Below are 21532 nucleotides of genomic sequence, written 5' to 3' on the forward strand. Positions count from 1 at the left end.
ACTACCCTTAACCACCTTCCATTGGCGATTTTCAAAAGTAACCGCGTTACCTTCCTCATCTAATTGATCAACCGAGATGAGCTTCCTTTTCAACTTAGGAATAAACCTCACGTCTTTCAAAGTCCAATTAGAACTAAGAGTAGTCTTCAATACAACATCTCCTATACCTTCAATTTCAAGGTTTTTATTGTTTGCCAATCTAACCTTACCTTGATACGATCGAAAATTCGTCATCAAACTTCTAGAGGGTGAGGCATGAAACGAAGCTCCCGAATCCAAAATCCAAGACTCCACCGAATCTTCAACACTACATAAAAGTGCATCATCTGTATCTTCTGCGGTAAAGTTAACACGTTTCGCCGAAGAATTTTTACAATTCCTTTAAAAGTGTCCCTTTTGATTGCAACCCCAACAAATAGCTTCACTTCGGTCCTTTGATGGATACCGCTTCTTTGACTTCTTCCTACCCTTCTTCTCACCACCACGATCAATTTTTCTACCCCGGTTGTTGGCCCTTAACAAGGATCCGGATGACGATTCCCCCGAGTTTCTCCTACGAGTGTCTTCACCGAGAATCAAATCCCTAATACCTTCAAACGCTAGCTTAGTAGTTCCCGTAGAGCTACTAACCGCGGTAACCGTACCCGACTAACTCTCTAGTAACGATGAAAGCAAGATTAGTGCTTTTAGTTCATCATCAAACTTGAGATCTACCGATTCAAGCCTTGATATAATATTGTTGAATTCATTGATGTGATCCATTGCACTCGAACCTTCCCTCATCTTCGTATTGAAAAATTGTCACATTAGAAACACCTTATTCGCCGCCGTAGGGTTTTCATACATGTTAGAGAGAGCCTTCAAACATGTAAACGTTGTTTTCTCGTTCACAACGTTATATGCAACATTCTTGGCGAGAGAGAGACGAATCGCACCCAAAGCTTAGCGATCCAAAAGAGACCAATTGGCATCATCCATGCCTTCGGGTTTGACCTCCAACAAGGGTTGGCGTAGCTTCTTTTGATACAAGTAATCTTCGATTTTCTTCTTCCAAAAGCTGAAGTCTTTTCCATCAAACCTATCGATTCTAAATTTTTCGTCTTCCGCCATCTTCCCAATTCGAAAACCTTGAGCTCTATATACCAATTGTTAGGATTATAGGACCCAACAATAAGAGTGATTTGCAGAAATCACCCTTCTGCAATAGATAAACGAAGACAAAAATAAAGAAAACAAGAACACGAAGATTTAACGTGGTTATATGTAATCAACGAATTGATTTCTTTAATCCACGGACCAAACTAGAGATATTTTATCAATAATTTTCGTGATACAATGTATGGGTTACATTAGGGTGTTTATATAGGCAAAACAATACAAGAAAACAACTTTGAGAACAAGAAAACTCGTTTCTAGAATTTATTCAACAGTAATCGCCTAGTGATTCTCTCAACATCACCATGGATTCCTAAATTACTTGAAGAATTCCACAATAGTATAACTAGGTACTAGTCAGACTTGGTTTGGTTGTTGGATTTTTCAAACGCTCAAATACCAAAAGGTTCCCACGGACTTTAAGATTATACTTTTCTTATTTATTTAGAGAACCATTCTAGAGATTAAAATCATTCGAGAGTTATTGTTTTCTTTAATTGCTTTCTTAGGTTAGCAACTTCATTCAATTGTAGAAAATCCACAATTTAATCTGCGTTTATCTTCACTAAACGTCTTAGCAAATATTATGACGCTTCAAAAATATTTTAAATATTCAAAAATCCAAAGAAAGTACGACCTTTTAATATAAAAAAAAGCTATGGTGGGTTTTATCTAACCCACACCCCGAATGGAGTACACAACATTTTCTGCAAATTTCACTATGGGGGATGACCTGGTGGACAATTTAGTATTTGCTACCCGATGCATTTTGTTTCGGATTATATGGAGAAACAAGGTCCTACTTGCTAATCCAAAGAATAAGAGATATGCGTTAAATGAATTATCCTCTCTAATCATTGTCTACTTTCTCATCCCTGGCTATTGTGGTGTGAAGTCTATCACAACTTTTGATGAGGCTAGGCATCCAATGGAGTTTTTTTTTCTTCCTGATTCGAGTATAATCCTACTTCCTACTATACATTAAAAGAGAGCCCTTATTAACAAAAAACTTAAACCAATCTACCTTCTTATCACCATTAGATCAACATTTTCCAAAATCTTACCCTTTAATCTAATGGCTAAAAATGATCCATCAAAACCATTACTTAATCTAACAAAATGTCCAAAGTGGTATCAAAATGCCCTCCTTGAAATTAAATCATATTAATTCAAAATTCAAATTTTGAATAACTTGGAAAGTCATTAACAACCAAACCTAAATCTATTCCATCCTCCTAAAATCCTTACACATTCGGGTTTCACATTAACATCCGATTTATAACCTCTTTTTGTTTCCAATTCGACGTGCATTTTGGCAACAATTTAAAAGTTTTAGAAAGTCCACCTCTCCCATAAGAATCGGATGTAAATTCATTCCTGGAAGCCAAAATCAGTAACGTGTTTTCTTTGATATTGTTATCCCTAATTTCTTGCAAAGGTGATGTGTTTTGATCTTATCTTGTTTTAAATTTAGAATACCGTATATTTTTCTTTATTTGTTAATGGAAATAGTTATCAACAGCTATGATCTTATAATCTTGATTCAAATTACACATTACCTTGTCACCTATAAATACATCGTCTATTTCAGTCTCTTAGAATCACCTTTTACAAAACACATCTTCAAATTACGAAATAAATCTGCTTAATAATGTCCAAGGTTGTTCGAGAAGTTGAACCAGAAGTTGTGCCCGAAGTGGTACCATTCACCCCACTGAACATGATCATTCAAGAAAGAAGAGATTGGAAAGTAAGAGTGAAGGTTCTAGACCAATGGAAGAAAACATGGTTAGGCAAGCCAGATTCAATCTTGTCTTATGAATTCATTCTTGCTGATTTCCAGGTATTGTTGTAATTCTTTTGAAGTGTCGGTTGATGTTTTTTTTTTTTCAAAACATTGCTAAATACACATGTGACGACCCGGAAATTTCCGACTAAATTTAAACTTGATCTTTATATGTTTCCGACACGATAAGCAAAGTCTGTAATGTTGACTCTCAAAATTTTTGAACTGTTTCATATATTCAATCGACCTTCGACCGTACCCGACTATTCACGAACAACTATTTGTAAATAGATATGTACATATTTAATATATATATTAATTGAAATGTTATATGATTCGATCATTAGAATTTACTATGTAAAATAAAATAAAAATGATATTAAAATATTTATTATTTAAAACATAACTATATATAAATAAAGTATATTAAAAATAAATATTAAACGATTGTAGTACTCGTTGGACATTTCAATTATTATTTAGAGAAATTTAATTCGAACTTATGTGATTTTAAAATAAACGGTTAGCCGAAAATGAGTTTTATAAATTATAGGCTTATTAAAAATGTATTTAGGAACTATTTGTTGAATTTTAAAACTTTTTATATTTTACTTGGGGTTGGGAGTGAATAATTAATGTAATTTTTACTTAATAGTTAATGACCGAATTTTATACCATAATGACCAAAATAAATAAATATAATTACTGTAACAATTTGGAATTTTTTTAAAGACTTTTATTCACCACTGATTATCAACGGACTACGATATAACCTTCGTAATAAATCTGTCGGTAGAAGAATTCATTGAAAACTCGGTGGCTTAACAGTTTTCTCTAGATTCCTCCATGTGACTTCTAAGTACTTTTATGTATTATTATTATTATTATATTTAATCTATTATAAAATTGGGAACACGACATACAATTGTGAATTATTCGAACCAGTTGTTTCAATTATTTCACTGCAATACTAATCACTATTGTTAATTGATAGAATGATTGATACTGTTTTTGTCAACTATCCATCTATCTATTCTTTATATAAATTCATATGAATTGCATAAGAAAAATCCATCTATTTGTGATCTTCCTGCACATCTCAATCGACTACCATACGTCACCCACTTGAACGATCCATTAACACCACCTAAACGTATGTCACCTTCCTCTCTGAAACTGCCATCACTAAATACCACCATCATCAACTCAATATGTTTCCTATTCAAATATTACAACCCAAAACAAAAACCAACTGAGCATCTATATTTTGGTTCAATGATCAAAGCTTTAGTTCCTTGCTCCGTTAGAAATCTACCATCACAATCATCCAGGTGTTTTTCTTTCTTTTCCATCTCGAAAAGAACCTCTTGATATTTTTTCTCTTTTCTTAAATCGATCATAGAAACTGATTCTACTCAGCTACTATTTTTGTTTAAATTCGACAACCATCACAAACCCATGTATATTATTTTTCTCTCCTGATGTGCTGTTACGCTAGCTTTTGTTTCTAGTTGGAATTCACCACGGATTTTACTATTGTTGTTCGAGACTGCTACTATACACCTTCGACTAAACCGCCGCCTTTGGCACCCTCTGTCCCAACTTCTTTCTCTAACTAACTGCTGCAACAACCTGTTTGTTTCCCTCTCCTGCTACTATTATTTATTTTAGTGAATGGAGGCGTGAAAGAAAAATCATACAGTTGAGACTTTTAAAGTCGCTAAAAGTAGTAAAGAGAAAGACATAATGATGAGCGTATGAGGTATCCAAAACACGTAGGGTTTGCCAGTTCATCAAACACTTTAAAAACCAATCAGCTATCTATAATATGAGATAATGGAAAATGATGTCATGTGTACTAGCGGCTGCTTATTTTTTTTCCACTTTTGCTTAATCTCGATCGTGGACCAGGGAAGCAGACAACCCACAAAATAATTATGGTTGGCCTTATCTAATTGCTATAACAGGCTGCAACAAATTTAATTGTTGGGCCAAGTTATCCCAAGTGTTTCGATTGGGCTTTTAGGATTCTGGCTACTTTGGGCCGGGAATTGGGTCATACGAGCAAACCTATCAGGTTTCTGTAATCTTGCTCGACCACAGCATAAGCATGCACATTATTTAAGTGAACGATTTGATGGTGTCGTGATTTGAATAAATAAGACCGAGATATGATACATGACCCATGAGTGATAATAAAACTATGATATATAGATAATGATGATAGCGAAGCATTGATAATGAAGTTAGATAAGTAATATGATAGATGACGATATTGATTCCCGAATGATAGATAATATTGGCAAGGTGATAATGAAACGAGATTTTGATGTTGATGATAAGAATTTAGATGATGATGACCGTGATGTTATAGAGGCGAGATAGATAAAGGATGATGAGATGATGCATGATAAATGATGGTGTCATGATGGATATAATGAGTTGGTTCGAAAATTATTGTGTTAATAGTCTGTCATGATGATCGTTATAATTAAAATAATATCACGATGATGATTTAAACAACGTACAGTGATGATGTCGTGATGATATTAATGATGATGATGAGGTTATGGTTCGATTTAAATAAGATGATAATGATGATGGCGATTATTTGATAATGATCATAATAGGTATTGAGATGATGAAAATATGAACGGATTATGATTGTTGATTCTCTTGGTCGATTTAGTTTAGTGAAGGAAAAGAAAAAGGAAAACAAATAAATATATAGGTTATATGATTTAATTCGGGGTTATATATCAGAAAAACTGAAAACAGATTAATGGTTAAGGAGTGTTATCGGGACGTCGCGGGTTCAAACCCGGACTTGGGCATTTTTTAAGGACTACTTCTTCAGGTAGTATTACTATTACCATTACATATCATCATCATCATCATTATTATTATTATTATTATTATTATTATTATTATTATTATTATTATTATTATTATTATTATTATTATTATTATTATTATTATTATCATTATTATTATTGTTATTGTTATTATTATTATTATTATTATTATTATTATTATTATTATTATTATTATTATTATTATTATTACTTTTATATTAACAATATTATTATAAGAAATAAATATTTTCTCTATAAGAGTATATATATTACAACTACCATAATATTACATATAATTATATATATTAAGATTATTTATATAAATATTTACATATAACAAATTATTGATTTTAAATATAATATTGAACTATATAAATATCATGTGACGACCCAAAAATTTCCGATCAAGTTTAAACTTAATCTTAATATAATTCCGACACGATAAGCAAAGTCTGTAATGTTGAGTCTCGAAAATTTTGGAAACTATGTTCATATATTCAAATTATCCTTTGACTATTTCCGACGATTCACGAACAACTATTTGTAAATAGATATGTATATATTTAAATAAATATATATATGATTTGAAAAATAATTTATGATGTAATAGTTAGAAATTAATTATGTAAAAATAATAAATATTATTTAAAACATATCTATATACAAATAAAGTATATTAAAAATAAATATTAAATGATTGTAATACTCGTCTGATGTCCGATTGATATTAAGCAAGTTAAATTCAAACATATGTAATTTTAAAATAAACGGTGATACGAAAATGAGTTCTATAAATTTTAGGCTTATTAAAGATATATTTAGGAGCCATTTGTTGAATTTTAAAACTTTTCATATTTTACTTGGGGTTGGGAGTGAATAATTATTGTAATTTTTATTTAATAGTTAGTGATCAAATTTTATACCATAATGACCAAAATAAATAAATATAGTTAATTTAAAAATATGAGATTTTTCTGAACACTTCTATCCGCCCCTGATTTCAAATAGTGCACGATACACAGGCAGTTAAAAGTGTCGGTAGAAAGTTGATATTTCTTTTATCTGCACGTTCTTTTGATTATTGATTGTACTATATTGTATTATTTAAATTAATTAATTGCTTTACAATCACAGTCAATTATAAAGAAGGATATTATAGATATGTGTCTATTATTATATAATCCACCTGAGACCATATTACTACTTGTTAATTTGGCTGACAAACTCTACATACAAACCACCAACCTTCATGAGTATTATTCACCATCCTTAAAACATATGATCACCATGATCATTTATCTAATTCTTTCGATCGAGCCAACAAGGAGGACCATAAACCCACCGGTCACCTTATAAACAACCATCACTTCTTCTTCTTTTCTAAACCATATTTGCTTATTTCTAGCAACCACCTTCACCACCCTAAGAACCACCATCGTCCATCACCATAAACCAACACCAATCACCACCACCTTTATCACCATCTTTGTTCTGCTACTACTCCATCACCACCACCCTCTTCAACTGAAACAAACACCCATGATCACCTTAATTGTTTTATTCATTTATTTTTTTCTTTTTTTTTATGAATTTTTGTTGCTGCTGGGTAACACCCAACAAACTAAAATGTCTAGAGTGAATTGTGTAGCTTTGGTCATCCGTAAACTATTTTGACAGGCAATGGACGATATGAAACTATCAACGCAAATAGGTATGCATTTTATAGGTTAATTAGAATTTAGTAAATTGGTGTAGTGAACTAATCCGGTGGCCGTGAATCATATATTTAAGGTTTTCAACTTTTAATAACCTCTTCATTATGTGTCACTTGTCAAGATCAAATCGGTACTTGCAAAAATATTAAATTCAAACATCACGATTGTAACTATTAGGATGAGCAATCCGTGTTTTGTGTTTCCTGCTGAATCAGATGTTGCAATATTATCGCTAAATGCATGTGTTTTTAGATAAAGATGAGGATTATGTTACGGGATGTTAATGATGACGGTTTAAATATGATAATGGATAGGTGATGATGATGTTAGTAAAATGAATCGAATGGGATAATGATTTTGATAATTATGAAAAGTTGTGGGTTTTTGTTAATGGAAGAAGAAAATGGAAACAAACTGAAAATAATAATAAATAGATTTAAGATGTGATATAATTCAGAAAGTAAGTGATAGTGTAATGGTTTGGGTGTGTTGGTGTGGAACGAGAGGTCCTGAGTTCGAACCCAGGCCACTACAATATCATTTTATTATTTAGAGAAGCTTGTTGGGCTTATGCTTGCTGTTGGGCCAAGAGTGATTGGGCTATTCAGATTGTAAACAGAAAACGGGTTATATTTATTGGGTTACGATTTAATTCAGAAAAACAGTCTTGGATTGATGGTTAAGGGTGTTAGCAGGGGAGCGAGAGGTTTCGGGTTCAAGCTTAGACTGGGGCATTTATTTTAATTTTTTTTAGAAAATGAAGAAGAATCAGGCAGGAGTACATAGGTTATATATTTATATTTGTTAGGTGGGGATTTAAAAATCAGAAATGAGATGCCATATGATTGGTTAAAGGTGTTTTTGGGTTAGCGGAACGTCGCGGGTTCAAACCCGGACTTGGGAATTTTTTTTAGGATTACTCCATTGAGGTAATTATTTATTTATTTATTTACTTATCATTATTATTCTTATCATTATTATCATTATTATTAAAATTAATATTTTTAGGATCATTATTATTATCTTGTCATTATTATTATTAGTATTAACATTATTATTAATATCTTTATTATTTTTAGTATTATTACTATCATTATTATTACTTTTACCATTATTATTATTACAACTATATTATTTTTATTATCAATATTACTATTAATATTATTATTATAAAAGTTAGTTATATTTAATAAAACTACATTTTTTTTAAATTATTTATTTAAAGTATATAAAGTAAATATATTTAAGTTAATAATGAAATACATGAATTACTAAAACTAACAGTTATATTAATAATAATATATAAATTTATTCGACTTCAATTATACGTGTTAATATATATATAAATGATATAGGTTCGTGAATCCGAGGCCAACCCTACATTTGTTAAATGTCGTCATATGTATTTTTACTACAAAATACAGTATGGTGAGTTCATTTGATTCCCTTTTACTCTTTACATTTTTGGGACTGAGAATACATGCACTACTTTTACAACTGCTTTATTAAATGCTTTTGAAATACATTTTGAACTGCGAATACATGAAATATTTTTATAAATGTTTGATGAGATAGAAACAAGCAAAACATTCCTCGAATGAATTATGTGGACGTGATAATTGCCACCACTGAATTATGTGGACGTGAGAATTGCCACAATTGATATGAATATTTTTCCCCTGATTATTATTGCTTGGTAACCTAAGAATTAGAGAACATCACTAATTTTGAGAATTAGTGCACGCCTAATTGACGCGAATCCTAAGGGTAGCTACCGGGTTTAACACCCCCACCCAGAATGTTCACTAGACGGAAGGGCTAGTGGGCGTGGTGCTTAGTACTTCGAAGTTTATATGATTATTATACAGACGAGATGTTCTGTTTTAGTGATATTATTTATGCGCATTATATGTTAAGGTCGGTTACTAAGCCAAGCTATGAAAGCAATGAAAAGTGAATGTTATGTATCGAGAGAATAATTTTATACACAGGTTATGTGTATGTTATTTTTGTGCACAAGATATGTGTACGGTTACTAAGATTTATGAAAGATGATTTCGTACACGAGAAAGGTGTACTGTATTTAAAAGATATCACATGTACATTACAGGTGGGTATAGGATTCGGGCCCATTTGTACCATGCATGATTTAAATCTTGTGGTCTATCAAAATGATGAATTTTATTGTTTTATGATAAACCTATGAACTCACCAACCTTTTGGTTGACACTTGAAAGCATGTTTATTCTCAGGTATGAAAGAAGTCTTCCGCTGTGCATTTGCTCATATTAGAGATATTACTTGGAGTCATTCATGACATATTTCAAAAGACGTTGCATTCGAGTCGTCGAGTTCATCAAGATTATTATTAAGTCAATTATAGTTGGAGGTATTATGAAATAGTATGCTTGCCGTCAACTTTCTATGTAAAGAAAGTTTGTCTTTTAAAAAAAACGAATGCAATGTTTGTAAAATGTATCATATAGAGGTCAATTACCTCGCGATGTAATCAACTATTGTGAATCATTTATATTGTATATGAACGGGGCATTTCATATTAACTATTTTAAATATATACAAATTAAATATATAAGATATATAATTTAAGATATAATATATGAATTTATTTGATTACAATTATATGTGTTAATATATGTATATAAAAATGATATAGGTTCATGAATCCAAGGCCAACCCTGCATTGTACAGTTCCGTCGTATGCATATTTTTACTACAAAATATCGTATAGTGAGTTTCATTTGCTCCCTTTTTAAATGCTTTTACAATATATATTCTTGGGACTGAGAATACATGCGCTGCTTTTATAAATGCTTTACGAAATAGACACAAGTGATCGAAACTACATTCTATGGTTGGATTATCAAACCGAATATGCCCCTTTTTAGATTGGTAGCCTAAGAATTGGTGTTTATTATAATTGCCACCAATTGACGCGAATCCTAAAGATAGATCTATGGGCACTAACAAGCCCCAGTCAGAGAATTTGAACTTCTTTAGTACTTCGATTTCTCATGTCCGATGTGAGTCCCGGAATGATGAGGATATTCTATATGCATCGTGTTAAGGTCGGTTACCAGGTGTTCAATCCATATGAATGAATTTTAATTCGCGAGTTACGCGTGACAATATATGAAATCTTGTGGTCTATTAAAATGATGAAAATGAATGATTATGATACACTAATGAACTCACCAACCTTTTGGTTGATACTTGAAAGCATGTTTATTCTCAGGTACGAAAGAAATCTTCCGCTCTGCATTTGCTCATTTTAGAGATATTACTTGGAGTCATTCATGACATATTTCAAAAGACGTTGCATTCGAGTCATTGAATTCAACAAGATTGTTATTAAGTCATTGATAGTTTGATATATTATGAAATAGTATGTATGCCCGTCAACTTTCGATGTAATGAAAGTTTGTCTTTTAAAAACAAATGCAATGTTTGTAAAATGTATCATATAGAGGTCAAGTACCTCACGATGTAACCAAATGTAATGTATTCATCCTTATGGATTAGGACGGGTCCCTACAACTGGTATCAGAGCGGTGGTCTTAGCGAACAAGGTCTTGCATTAGTGTGTCTAATTGATAGTTGTTTAGATGCATTAGTGAGTCTAGACTTTGACCGAGTCTACATGTCAAAAGTTTTGCTTATCATTTCGTGTCAAAAATTACCTGCTTATCATTCTTAGGGAATCACTTGCTTATCATTCTTAGTCTAGACACATCTTACTGCATTGATTGCATGAATAGTGTATAGACAAAAATTCATATCTTAGCGTATCTGTTACTGTAGACTTTTCTTGATAGCTTCCGTAGATTACTCCGTAACTTATGAGATTTTAGTATTATATATGCATATGTAGACCATATATTGCAGGGTACTAATCTACATCCTATAATCTTTTTCATATCGAAAATCTTTCATCTGATCGTACGAGATGGATCCCTCAACCAGTTCGAATTCCTCGGATTCCGACAGCTATTTCGATATGGATTTCCACTTGAACTCCGAAAGCAGTGTAACTGGAATGGATCAACCAATCAGCCATCATCAATTCTGGATGAATTGAGGATAGGTTCATAGTTGACTTAATCAATGAAGACGTGAAGAAGACGATCCTTTCCACCAATCAAATTGCCCTCTTGACAAAAAACCCGAAGCACTTACCAGTGAACCAGTTCGAAACACCACCTTCACTTTCATTTCCAGAATATCTCGCCATGACTATATCATATTTACAATTCTAAACCTTATTCACCCGCTTGTTCCGACCGACAATCATCCCGGAATAATGGAAGAAGTCAACGAGCTTCGCGCCTGAGTTGTAGCCTTGTAAAATATGGTGCAAAACATACCAGGTTCGGCAACATCATCGGCACCAACAGTACCATCAGTAACAGCACCCGTACCATCAACAATCCATGCCTCAACATCTCATTCTGTACCTCGAGTATAATCATCGTTCTACGTATCGTTCTACATCAATTATCTTCATTCTTCATGGCGATTATGCAATCTCTAATATTTTAGAGATTATGTTTTCTAGTTCTAACGGTAAATCAAATGAGATTAATATTATATTAACTCATTAAATTCATGATTACATCTGAAGAAAATATATATGTATGTATATTTTCATATAGATTATAATTAAAAATTCTTTCGTACAAACTGTTAATGGTGAAAATATTTTAACGGGTAGGTAATACCCGAGGAATATTTAGATTTCACATTAATAAGTTACACTGTACATTCTTCGAATCTGATTCAACGGTCATTTACTATCCTACTTACATCCACAAGATATATGAATCCGATCACCACAAAATAACCATTTTCATTCAATTTCATATTTGGATTTTGACTTACCAGAATCCAACAAGTGGCATAATGAAGAAAACATTGAACAAAATAAAATTTGTTAGAAACAAACAAATTAATTATGAGAAATTTTGTTAAGAATCTACGCTAACTATTCCTAGCTAACTGTTCCTAGCTAACTTTTAATTCTGTATTACATTTTATTTATCGCAATTTATTTATTGCAATTTAATTATCACAATTTATTTATCACAATTTAAATTCTTGCAATTTTATTTATCGTTATTTAATTTCTGTTATTTATTTTACGCACTTTAAATATCGGGACACGTATACAAGGTTTTGACATATCATATCGACGCATCTATATATATTATTTGGAATAACCATAGACACTCTATATGCAGTAATATTCGAGTTAGCTATACAGGGTTGAGGTTGATTCTCAAATAATATATATACTTTGAGTTGTGATCGAGTCTGAGACATGTATATAACGGGTCACGACACGTATTAATTAATTCGAATATTATATGTCAACCTATATATGAATTGTTGAACTACTAATTGTGGACTGCTAACTATGGACTAATAACATTGGACAGTTAAAATGAATTAAAATATTGATTATAACATATGAAACTAAACATTTCTTCAAGTTGCCACTTGATTTCATCTTAAACCTCATTTGTATCTTGACGATTACAATCTACGTCTAAACTTTTCATGATTCTTGAAAACCCCTCAATCGAGAGGATGAACCAACCGCACTTCATCTATGGAAGAAAAGATTGGTGCATATAGTTATGCACCTGAAAACACTCGAAACCTGAGTAAACGTTTAATACGTATATGTGCTAGCTCCTTTCACATTGTTATTTCCGAAAATAACAATGCAATTTCTCTTCAAAATAGACAATTTTATCACAGCTCCAGCAAGTCAACTTCGACTTTTCGTTCGAAACAACCTTATTATAACTTTGATATATATGCGTGCTCTTTTATTGTTACCGGGGAACCTTTTATATTCCACCATATTACCATCAGCGTTTAATCATTTAAAAATACAATTCTCTTAAAATCACCTCGGATTGATAACCGATGATTCAGATATGGTAGCATTAAATGTAGACGAAACAGCAAAATCGTAGATGGTCTAAACAGCCAAAAGTTTGATAATAAAGAATGGAATGTTGGGAACGCTCGATAGAAAATTTGGTACTGAAAAATGAATTGAGCTAACCATAAAGGAGACCAAGGACAAATACAAGGACCAAACCCTATATTCAAAGAATCCAGATAATTCTGTATCCGATGAAATCTTTAGAGAATATCTTACTCCGTACTCATGTTAAATCTTATGAAAAATCTTTCTTCATCAACCTTCGATCTTAAAAATTCTAAAAATATCATCATAAATATCTTCGATATTTCTGAGGATATTTTCATAAATATTTTTATCCGAAATTATTTATTTCTTCGTGTTATCCGTGTTACATCATATAGGAAACTATTTTAGTTTCTAAAGTTCTTTGAAATTCGAGTTTAAATTATGAATGATTTCTGGAGAAGTGTTGGGAATTGAATCATGAGTTAGTATAATACAATGACGTCAGGCCAACATGATTATATTACAGTAAGTCATGCTGAATTTTTAATGGAACGTGATGATGGTTCACAGATTTTACCCTCATCATATGCCATGTTACATAACTCTTTCATTCTACTTAACCTCTAAACATATCAAGAAAATATTTTCTTGATATTTCTATCTTTCCGTAATTTTTGGTAATATAACCAATCAATATCGTGCTATTACAATTTCTCTCTTAGAACATTAGTCATGTTCATTCGAAACTTCATACCTACGAATTCTGGACCATTACTTGCTAAAAGAAAACAAAAGCATGAAGCTCCGAAATAGAAAGGGGGTATAAATCGCAGCAAATAGGAGAGAGCATTAACTGTGGATGACAATGATTATAGAACACAGAAACAGGGACACCGAAATATAAGGGGAGAAACAAAGCACAACAATAACTCAAAAATTACAGACCGTGTATATCGATGCATATAGCAATATAAAGACACGGGAGAACTAAAAACACTATAACTCCAAGGTAATAGTAAAAATAAATAAAATCCTTCGGTGGTAGATGAAAAAGAAGAATGACAGACATGAAAGTTAGGAGTATATCAAGAATCAGAACTGGATGGAGCATATTAACGAATGCTTTAAAGTATGAATTGAGGAAGAAAGAATAGAAGGTGTGAGCTGTGAAAATAAGGAAGCGAAGAGGGTGGATTTATAGTGAAATATCCAACAGAGCAATCGAAGTAAATTAATGCATTTAATCAAAGAAGATCCTAATTTCCTTAATTACCGTAGAATCAAATCTTATTACGAAAATTTTCTCTAAACCCCTTGAATTCCGAAAATCAACCGTGACTCCATCACCGGTTAAGACGAACTTGCATTTATTCATTTCACTATTTTGTGATAACTTCACTCGTACTCTTCACAAAAATTAAATTGTTTTATCTATATTACTCGATGATGATAAAACTTTAATTTTCAGCTCGTATGTGTCATGAAAACATATTTATTGTCAGCCATGACCATCCTAATCAAATTTCAGGACAAAATTTCTTTAACGGGTAGGTACTGTGACGACCCGGAAATTTCCGACTAAATTTAAACTTGATCTTTACATGTTTCCGACACGATAAGCAAAGTCTGTAATGTTGAGTCTCAAAATTTTTGAACTGTTTCATATATTCAATCGACCTTCGACCGTACCCGACGATTCACGAACAACTATTTGTAAATAGATATGTACATATTTAATATATATATATATTAATTTAAATGTCATATGATTCGATCATTAGAATTTACTATGTAAAATAAAATAAAAATGATATTAAAATAATTATTATTTAAAACATAACTATATATAAATAAAGTATATTAAAAATAAATATTAAACGATCGTAGTACTCGTTGGACATTTCAATTATTATTTAGAGAAATTTAATTCGAACTTATGTGATTTTAAAATAAACGGTTAGCCAAAAATGAGTTTTATAAATTATAGGCTTATTAAAAATGTATTTAGGAACTATTTGTTGAATTTTAAAACTTTTTATATTTTACTTGGGGTTGGGAGTGAATAATTAATGTAATTTTTACTTAATAGTTAATGACCGAATTTTATACCATAATGACCAAAATAAATAAATATAATTACTGTGACAATTTGGAATTTTTTTAAAGACTTTTATTCACCACTGATTATCAACGGACTACGATATAACCTCCGTAATAAATCTGCCGGTAGAAGAATTCATTGAAAACTCGGTGGCTTAACAGTTTTCTCTAGATTCCTCCATGTGACTTCTAAGTACTTTTATGTATTATTATTATTATAATATTTAATCTATTATAAAATTGGGAACACGACATTCAATTGTGAATTATTCGAACCACTTGTTTCAATTATTTCACTGCAATACTAATCACTATTGTTAATTGATAGAATGATTGATACTATTTTTGTCAACTATCCATCTATCTATTCTTTATATACATTTATATGAATTGCATAAGAAAAATCCATCTATTTGTGATCTTCCTGCACATCTCATTCGACTACCATACGTCACCCACTTGAACGATCCATCAACACCACCTAAACGTATGTCACCTTCCTCTCTGAAACCGCCATCACTAAACACCACCATCATCAACTCAATATGTTTCCTATTCAAATATTACAACCCAAAACAAAAACCAACTGAGCATCTATATTTCGGTTCAATGATCAAAGCTTTAGTTCCTTGCTCCGTTAGAAATCTACCATCACAATCATCCAGGTGTTTTTCTTTCTTTTCCATCTCTAAAAGAACCTCTTGATATTTTTTCTCTTTTCTTAAATCGATCATAGAAACTGATTCTACTCAGCTACTATTTTGGTTTAAATTCGACAACCATCACAAACCCATGTATATTATTTTTCTCTCCTGCTGTGCTGCTACGCTAGCTTTTGTTTCTATTTGGAATTCACCACGTATTTTAATATTGTTGTTCAAGACTGCTGCTATACACCTTCGACTAAACCGCCGCCTTAGGCACCCTCTGTCCCAACATCTTTCTCTAACTAACTGCTGCAACAACCTGTTTGTTTCCCTCTCCTGCTACTATTATTTATTTTAGTGAATGGAGGCGTGAAAGAAAAATCATACAGCTGAGACTTTTAAAGTCGCTAAAAGTAGTAAAGAGAAAGACATAATGATGAACGTATGGGGTATCCAAAACACGTAGGGTTTGCCAGTTCATCAAACACTTTAAAAACTGATAAGCTATCTATTATATGAGATAATGGAAAATGATGTCATGTGTACTAGCGGCTGCTTATTTTTTTTTTTCACTTTTGCTTAATCTCAATCGTGGACCAGGGAAGCAGACAGCGCACAAAATAATTATGGTTGGCCTTATCTAATTGCTATAACAGGCTGCAACAAATTTAATTATTGGGCCAAGTTATCCCAAGTGTTTTGATTGGGCTTTTAGGATTCTGGCTACTTTGGGCTGGGAATTGGGTCACACGAGCAAACCTATCAGGTTTCTGTAATCTTGCTCGACCACAGCACAAGCATGCACATAATTTAAGTGAACGATTTGATGGTGTCGTGATTTGAATAAATAATACCGAGATATGATACATGACCCATGAGTGATAATAAAACTATGATATATAGATAATGATGATAGCGAAGCATTGATAATGAAGTTAGATGAGTAATATGATAGATGACGATATTGATTCCCGAATGATAGATAATATTGGCAAGGTGATAATGAAATGAGATTTTGATGTTGATGATAAGAATTTAGATGATGATGACCGTGATGTTATAGAGGCGAGATAGATAAAGGATGATGAGATGATGCATGATAAATGATGGTGTCATGATGGATATAATGATTTAGTTCGAAAATGATTGTGTTAATAGTCTGTCATAATGATCGTTATAATTTAAATAATATCACGATGATGATTTAAATGACGTACAGTGATGATGTCGTGATGATATTAATGATGATGATGAGGTTATGGTTCGATTTAAATAAGATGATAATGATGATGGCGATTATTTGATAATGATCATAATAGGTATTGAGATGATGAAAATATGAACGGATTATGATTGTTGATTCTCTTGGTCGATATAGTTTAGTGAAGGAAAAGAAAAAGGAAAACAAATAAATATATAGGTTATATGATTTAATTCGGGGTTATATATCAGAAAAACCAAAAACAGAGTAATGGTTAAGGAGTGTTATCGGGTTAGCGGGACGTCACGGGTTCAAACCCGGACTTGGACATTTTTTAAGGACTACTTCTTGAGGTAGTATTACTATTACTATTACCATTACATATCATTATTATTATTATTATTATTATTATTATTATTATTATTATTATTATTATTATTATTATTATTATTATTATTATTATTATTATTATTATTACTTTTATATTAACAATATTATTATAACAAGTAAATATTTTCTATATAAGAGTATATATATTACAACTACCATAATATTACATATAATTATATATATTAAGATTATTTATATAAATATTTATATATAACAAATTATTGATTTTAAATATAATATTGAACTATATAAATATTAACTATTTTAAATATATACAAATTAAATATATAAGATATATAATTTAAGATATAATATATGAATTTATTTGATTACAATTATATGTGTTAATATATGTATATAAATTGATATAGGTTCGTAAATCCAAGGCCAACCCTGCATTGTACAGTTCCGTCGTATGCCTATTTTTACTACAAAATATCGTAGATTGAGTTTCATTTGCTCCCTTTTTAAATGCTTTTACAATATATATTTTTGGGACTGAGAATACATGCGCTGCTTTTATAAATGCTTTACGAAATAGACACAAGTGATCGAAACTACATTCTATGGTTGGATTATCAAACCGAATATGCCCCTTTTTAGCTTGGTAGCCTAAGAATTGGTGATTATTATAATTGCCACCAATTGACGCGAATCCTAAAGATAGATCTATGGGCACTAACAAGCCCCAGTTAGAGAATTTAAACTGCTTTAGTACTTCGATTTATCATGTCCGATGTGAGTCCCGGAATGATGGGGATATTCTATATGCATCGTGTTAAGGTCGGTTACCAGGTGTTCAATCCATATGAATGAATTTTAATTCGCGAGTTACGCGTGACAATATATGAAATCTTGTGGTCTATTAAAATGATGAAAATGAATGATTATGATAAACTAATGAACTCACCAACCTTTTGGTTGACACTTGAAAGCATGTTTATTCTCAGGTACGAAAGAAATCTTCCGATGTGCATTTGCTCATTTTAGAGATATTACTTGGAGTCATTCTTGTCATATTTCAAAAGACGTTGCATTCGAGTCATTGAGTTCAACAAGATTGTTATTAAGTCATTTATAGTTTGATATATTATGAAATGGTATGTATGCCCATCAACTTTCGATGTAATGAAAGTTTGTCTTTTAAAAATGAATACAATGTTTATAAAATGTATCATATAGAGGTCAAGTACCTCACGATGTAACCAAATGTAATGTATTCGTCCTGATGGATTAGGACGGGTCCCTACAACACATATGTTGTTTTATGAACTGATACAAAATGCAGGGCAATAAGATCCGAGCTTCTATTTTTAAAAATTATATGGATTTTTTTGCTCACTCATTTAAAGAAGGTTGTTATGTTGATTTGAGCAACTTTGAGGTTAAGGTCCACGATGATGAATACAAGCTAGTGGACCATGAGTTTAAGATCTCTATGTTGAAGAAAAGAGTTGTCAAAAGGTGTCAACCCTTCAAGATCTTAAGAGATGTTCATAATTTTTTGACTTTTAAGGATGTCAATCAAGGGCTGGTCCCAAAGGAATCTGTGTTTGGTAACTACAATATTACCCTTAATCATTATTTTGTTTTTTCATTTTTTTATATATATTCTTATTGCTAAAGTTTGATCTTTAATGATGTACTGAATCAAATACATAATATTGTTGTCTTCACTCAGACGTTGTTGGATAGTTGGTCAAGGTGATCAACATAAAAGTGGATAAGGAGTCTGAAGATGACAAGAAATCAATTAATTTTGAATTGGCCGACATCAGGTTACTCTAACTTGTTTTTCATTAATGACATTGATTTACAACATTATTGCAAACACATATTTTAATTGGTTTACTATTGAATGCTCTGTAGTGGTGAAAGAGTTCGATGTAAGCTATGGGGTTCCTATGCAGAAAATCTGTACAGGTCTTTGTCAATTAATTATAAGAAGGATACTGATGTGCTATTAATGTTGCATAACTGTCGGATGAAGGACTGGGAAGGTATGCATACATGAATACATGTTTATCCAACTTTTTTTCGTACATTAAAACTTATATCTCATATATATTGATAAGTTAATCTTACAATTTTAGGTCCTCAAATAAACAATCAATTGTGGGGCTTCAAATTCTTCTTGAATGATTCAGTTGAACCAATTCTGGATTTTAAGGAGGCGTATGTCTCTTTTTTCATAGATTCATCATTACATTTATAAAATATTTAGTGATTATGACAGGATATGAATGTCAATTGATAGGTTGGCCAATGCTATTCAATCGAGTGTAAATTATGTCAAGTCTGTTGTCGAAATCGATCTTGGAAGGATGAGACATCGGTACTGGATAAGTATACAGACCAGAAAAATTATTCCATACACGTACTTGATGATGTGCACCAAGTAGATGAGGTGATGTTCCTTATCAATTATGTATTTGTTGTATTCTAAGCTACGTTTTCACATTTCTTGTCGATTATTAAATCAAAGTTGTCATGTTTTTAGGTTTCCACATTTGTGGTTAGAGGCTTTCTTAACAGTTTCAATGACAGTGAAGGTTGGTTTCAGTACTATTGTAACAATTGTGATAAGAACAAAGTTGTCAGAGTGTTCGATGTGGATGAAAGAAAATTTGTTTACAATTGTCGTGTTTACAGAATTACTAGTGATGATGCCAACAAAAAGTGACCACAAAATACTTACTTTCACATTACACAATATTAACTACTTCATAACATTCAAAATTGTTGACAAGTAATTATGTCCAACATGTTGTACAACTAGGATTCGTGCATCCATCTATGTTCAAGATAAGACTGGTGGCGGTGAGCTGGCACTCTTTGATGGCCAGTTATCAAAAATGATACATCGTAGTGTTCAATGGTTGAAAAACACTGCAAAGATAGTATGAATCAGACTTACCTTCCATTTTTTTATTTATTTTAAAGGTTCACTAATTCATTTAAACTGTAGAATAATCTTGCATACTATTAACTCAATTAGTTGTGATTACAGACTGTTGATCTAACTGATTACCCTATTGAGTTTAACCGAGTTCTTATGAAGAAGTTTGTTTTTATAGTTAAGCATAAGTTGTATGGCGAGGAGTCTAAGTTGTCCGGTTATACAGTTTACGATTTGACTGATAATGCGGATGTGTTAAAGAAGCTTGATGCAATTCTAGCTGCAAGGGAGGCACAATACAAAGACTTTGATGAACATTTAACCCAGCCCGATAGCCCAGATGTTAAGCAGGTAATGAAGTTTACTCAAACTGTTTAAACTTAAATAATAAACCTATGCTTAATTTTTCTGTAGATTGATTTAGGAAACACCTTGTTCTACAAGCCAAACACCAGGAAGTAATGGAAACAAGCGGAAGATACCAACTCCTTCCAGCTCAGCAGATAATGAAACACCCACAGGAGGTACTACAGCAGCTTTGAGTGATCTTAAAATTCCAAAGATGGAAAAGTTGTGAAGCGGTGTAGTTTTTTGGCCATCATTCGTTTATGATCTGGTTTTTTCGATATTGTTTGAATAAGGGCGTACGTCAGCTCAATTGAATACTTTATTCGTTAGAGAGTTGATGTGTGATCGTTTGACATTCACTTTGTCATTTTTTTTTGTTTTGGGATTTTGTTTACCTTATGTTTTGTTTTCCTTTGCGCGTGTTCGCATTTTATGAATGATGGCATTTTAATATTCTTACCTCTTAACATACATCAA

At 31.7% G+C, this 21532-nt stretch overlaps 1 protein-coding gene across 1 annotated transcript; it reads left to right on the plus strand.

The window, feature by feature from the left end:
• Positions 1-2806: 2806 nt before the first annotated feature.
• LOC139864338 (uncharacterized) lies at positions 2807-21284 on the plus strand. The gene is made up of 10 exons (XM_071852915.1): positions 2807-2998; positions 19097-19357; positions 19504-19586; positions 19678-19808; positions 19902-19983; positions 20066-20143; positions 20329-20487; positions 20588-20708; positions 20819-21058; positions 21132-21284. The coding sequence occupies exons 1-10, from the start codon at positions 2807-2809 to the stop codon at positions 21282-21284; spliced, it is 1500 nt and encodes a 499-aa protein (XP_071709016.1).
• Positions 21285-21532: the final 248 nt, after the last annotated feature.

The sequence above is a fragment of the Rutidosis leptorrhynchoides genome, chromosome 8 (genome assembly GCF_046630445.1).
Source record: "Rutidosis leptorrhynchoides isolate AG116_Rl617_1_P2 chromosome 8, CSIRO_AGI_Rlap_v1, whole genome shotgun sequence".
Lineage (NCBI taxonomy): Eukaryota > Viridiplantae > Streptophyta > Magnoliopsida > Asterales > Asteraceae > Rutidosis > Rutidosis leptorrhynchoides.

Bases quoted from the DNA above. Each gene is read 5' to 3' on its own strand.
- LOC139864338 (XM_071852915.1), top strand. From the start codon at position 2,807: ATGTCCAAGGTTGTTCGAGAAGTTGAACCAGAAGTTGTGCCCGAAGTG. The intron at 20,144-20,328 runs GTACTGGATAAG...ATTTGTGGTTAG, and splicing joins CTTGGAAGGATGAGACATCG to AGGCTTTCTTAACAGTTTCA. The intron at 20,709-20,818 runs GTATGAATCAGA...TTGTGATTACAG, and splicing joins TGAAAAACACTGCAAAGATA to ACTGTTGATCTAACTGATTA.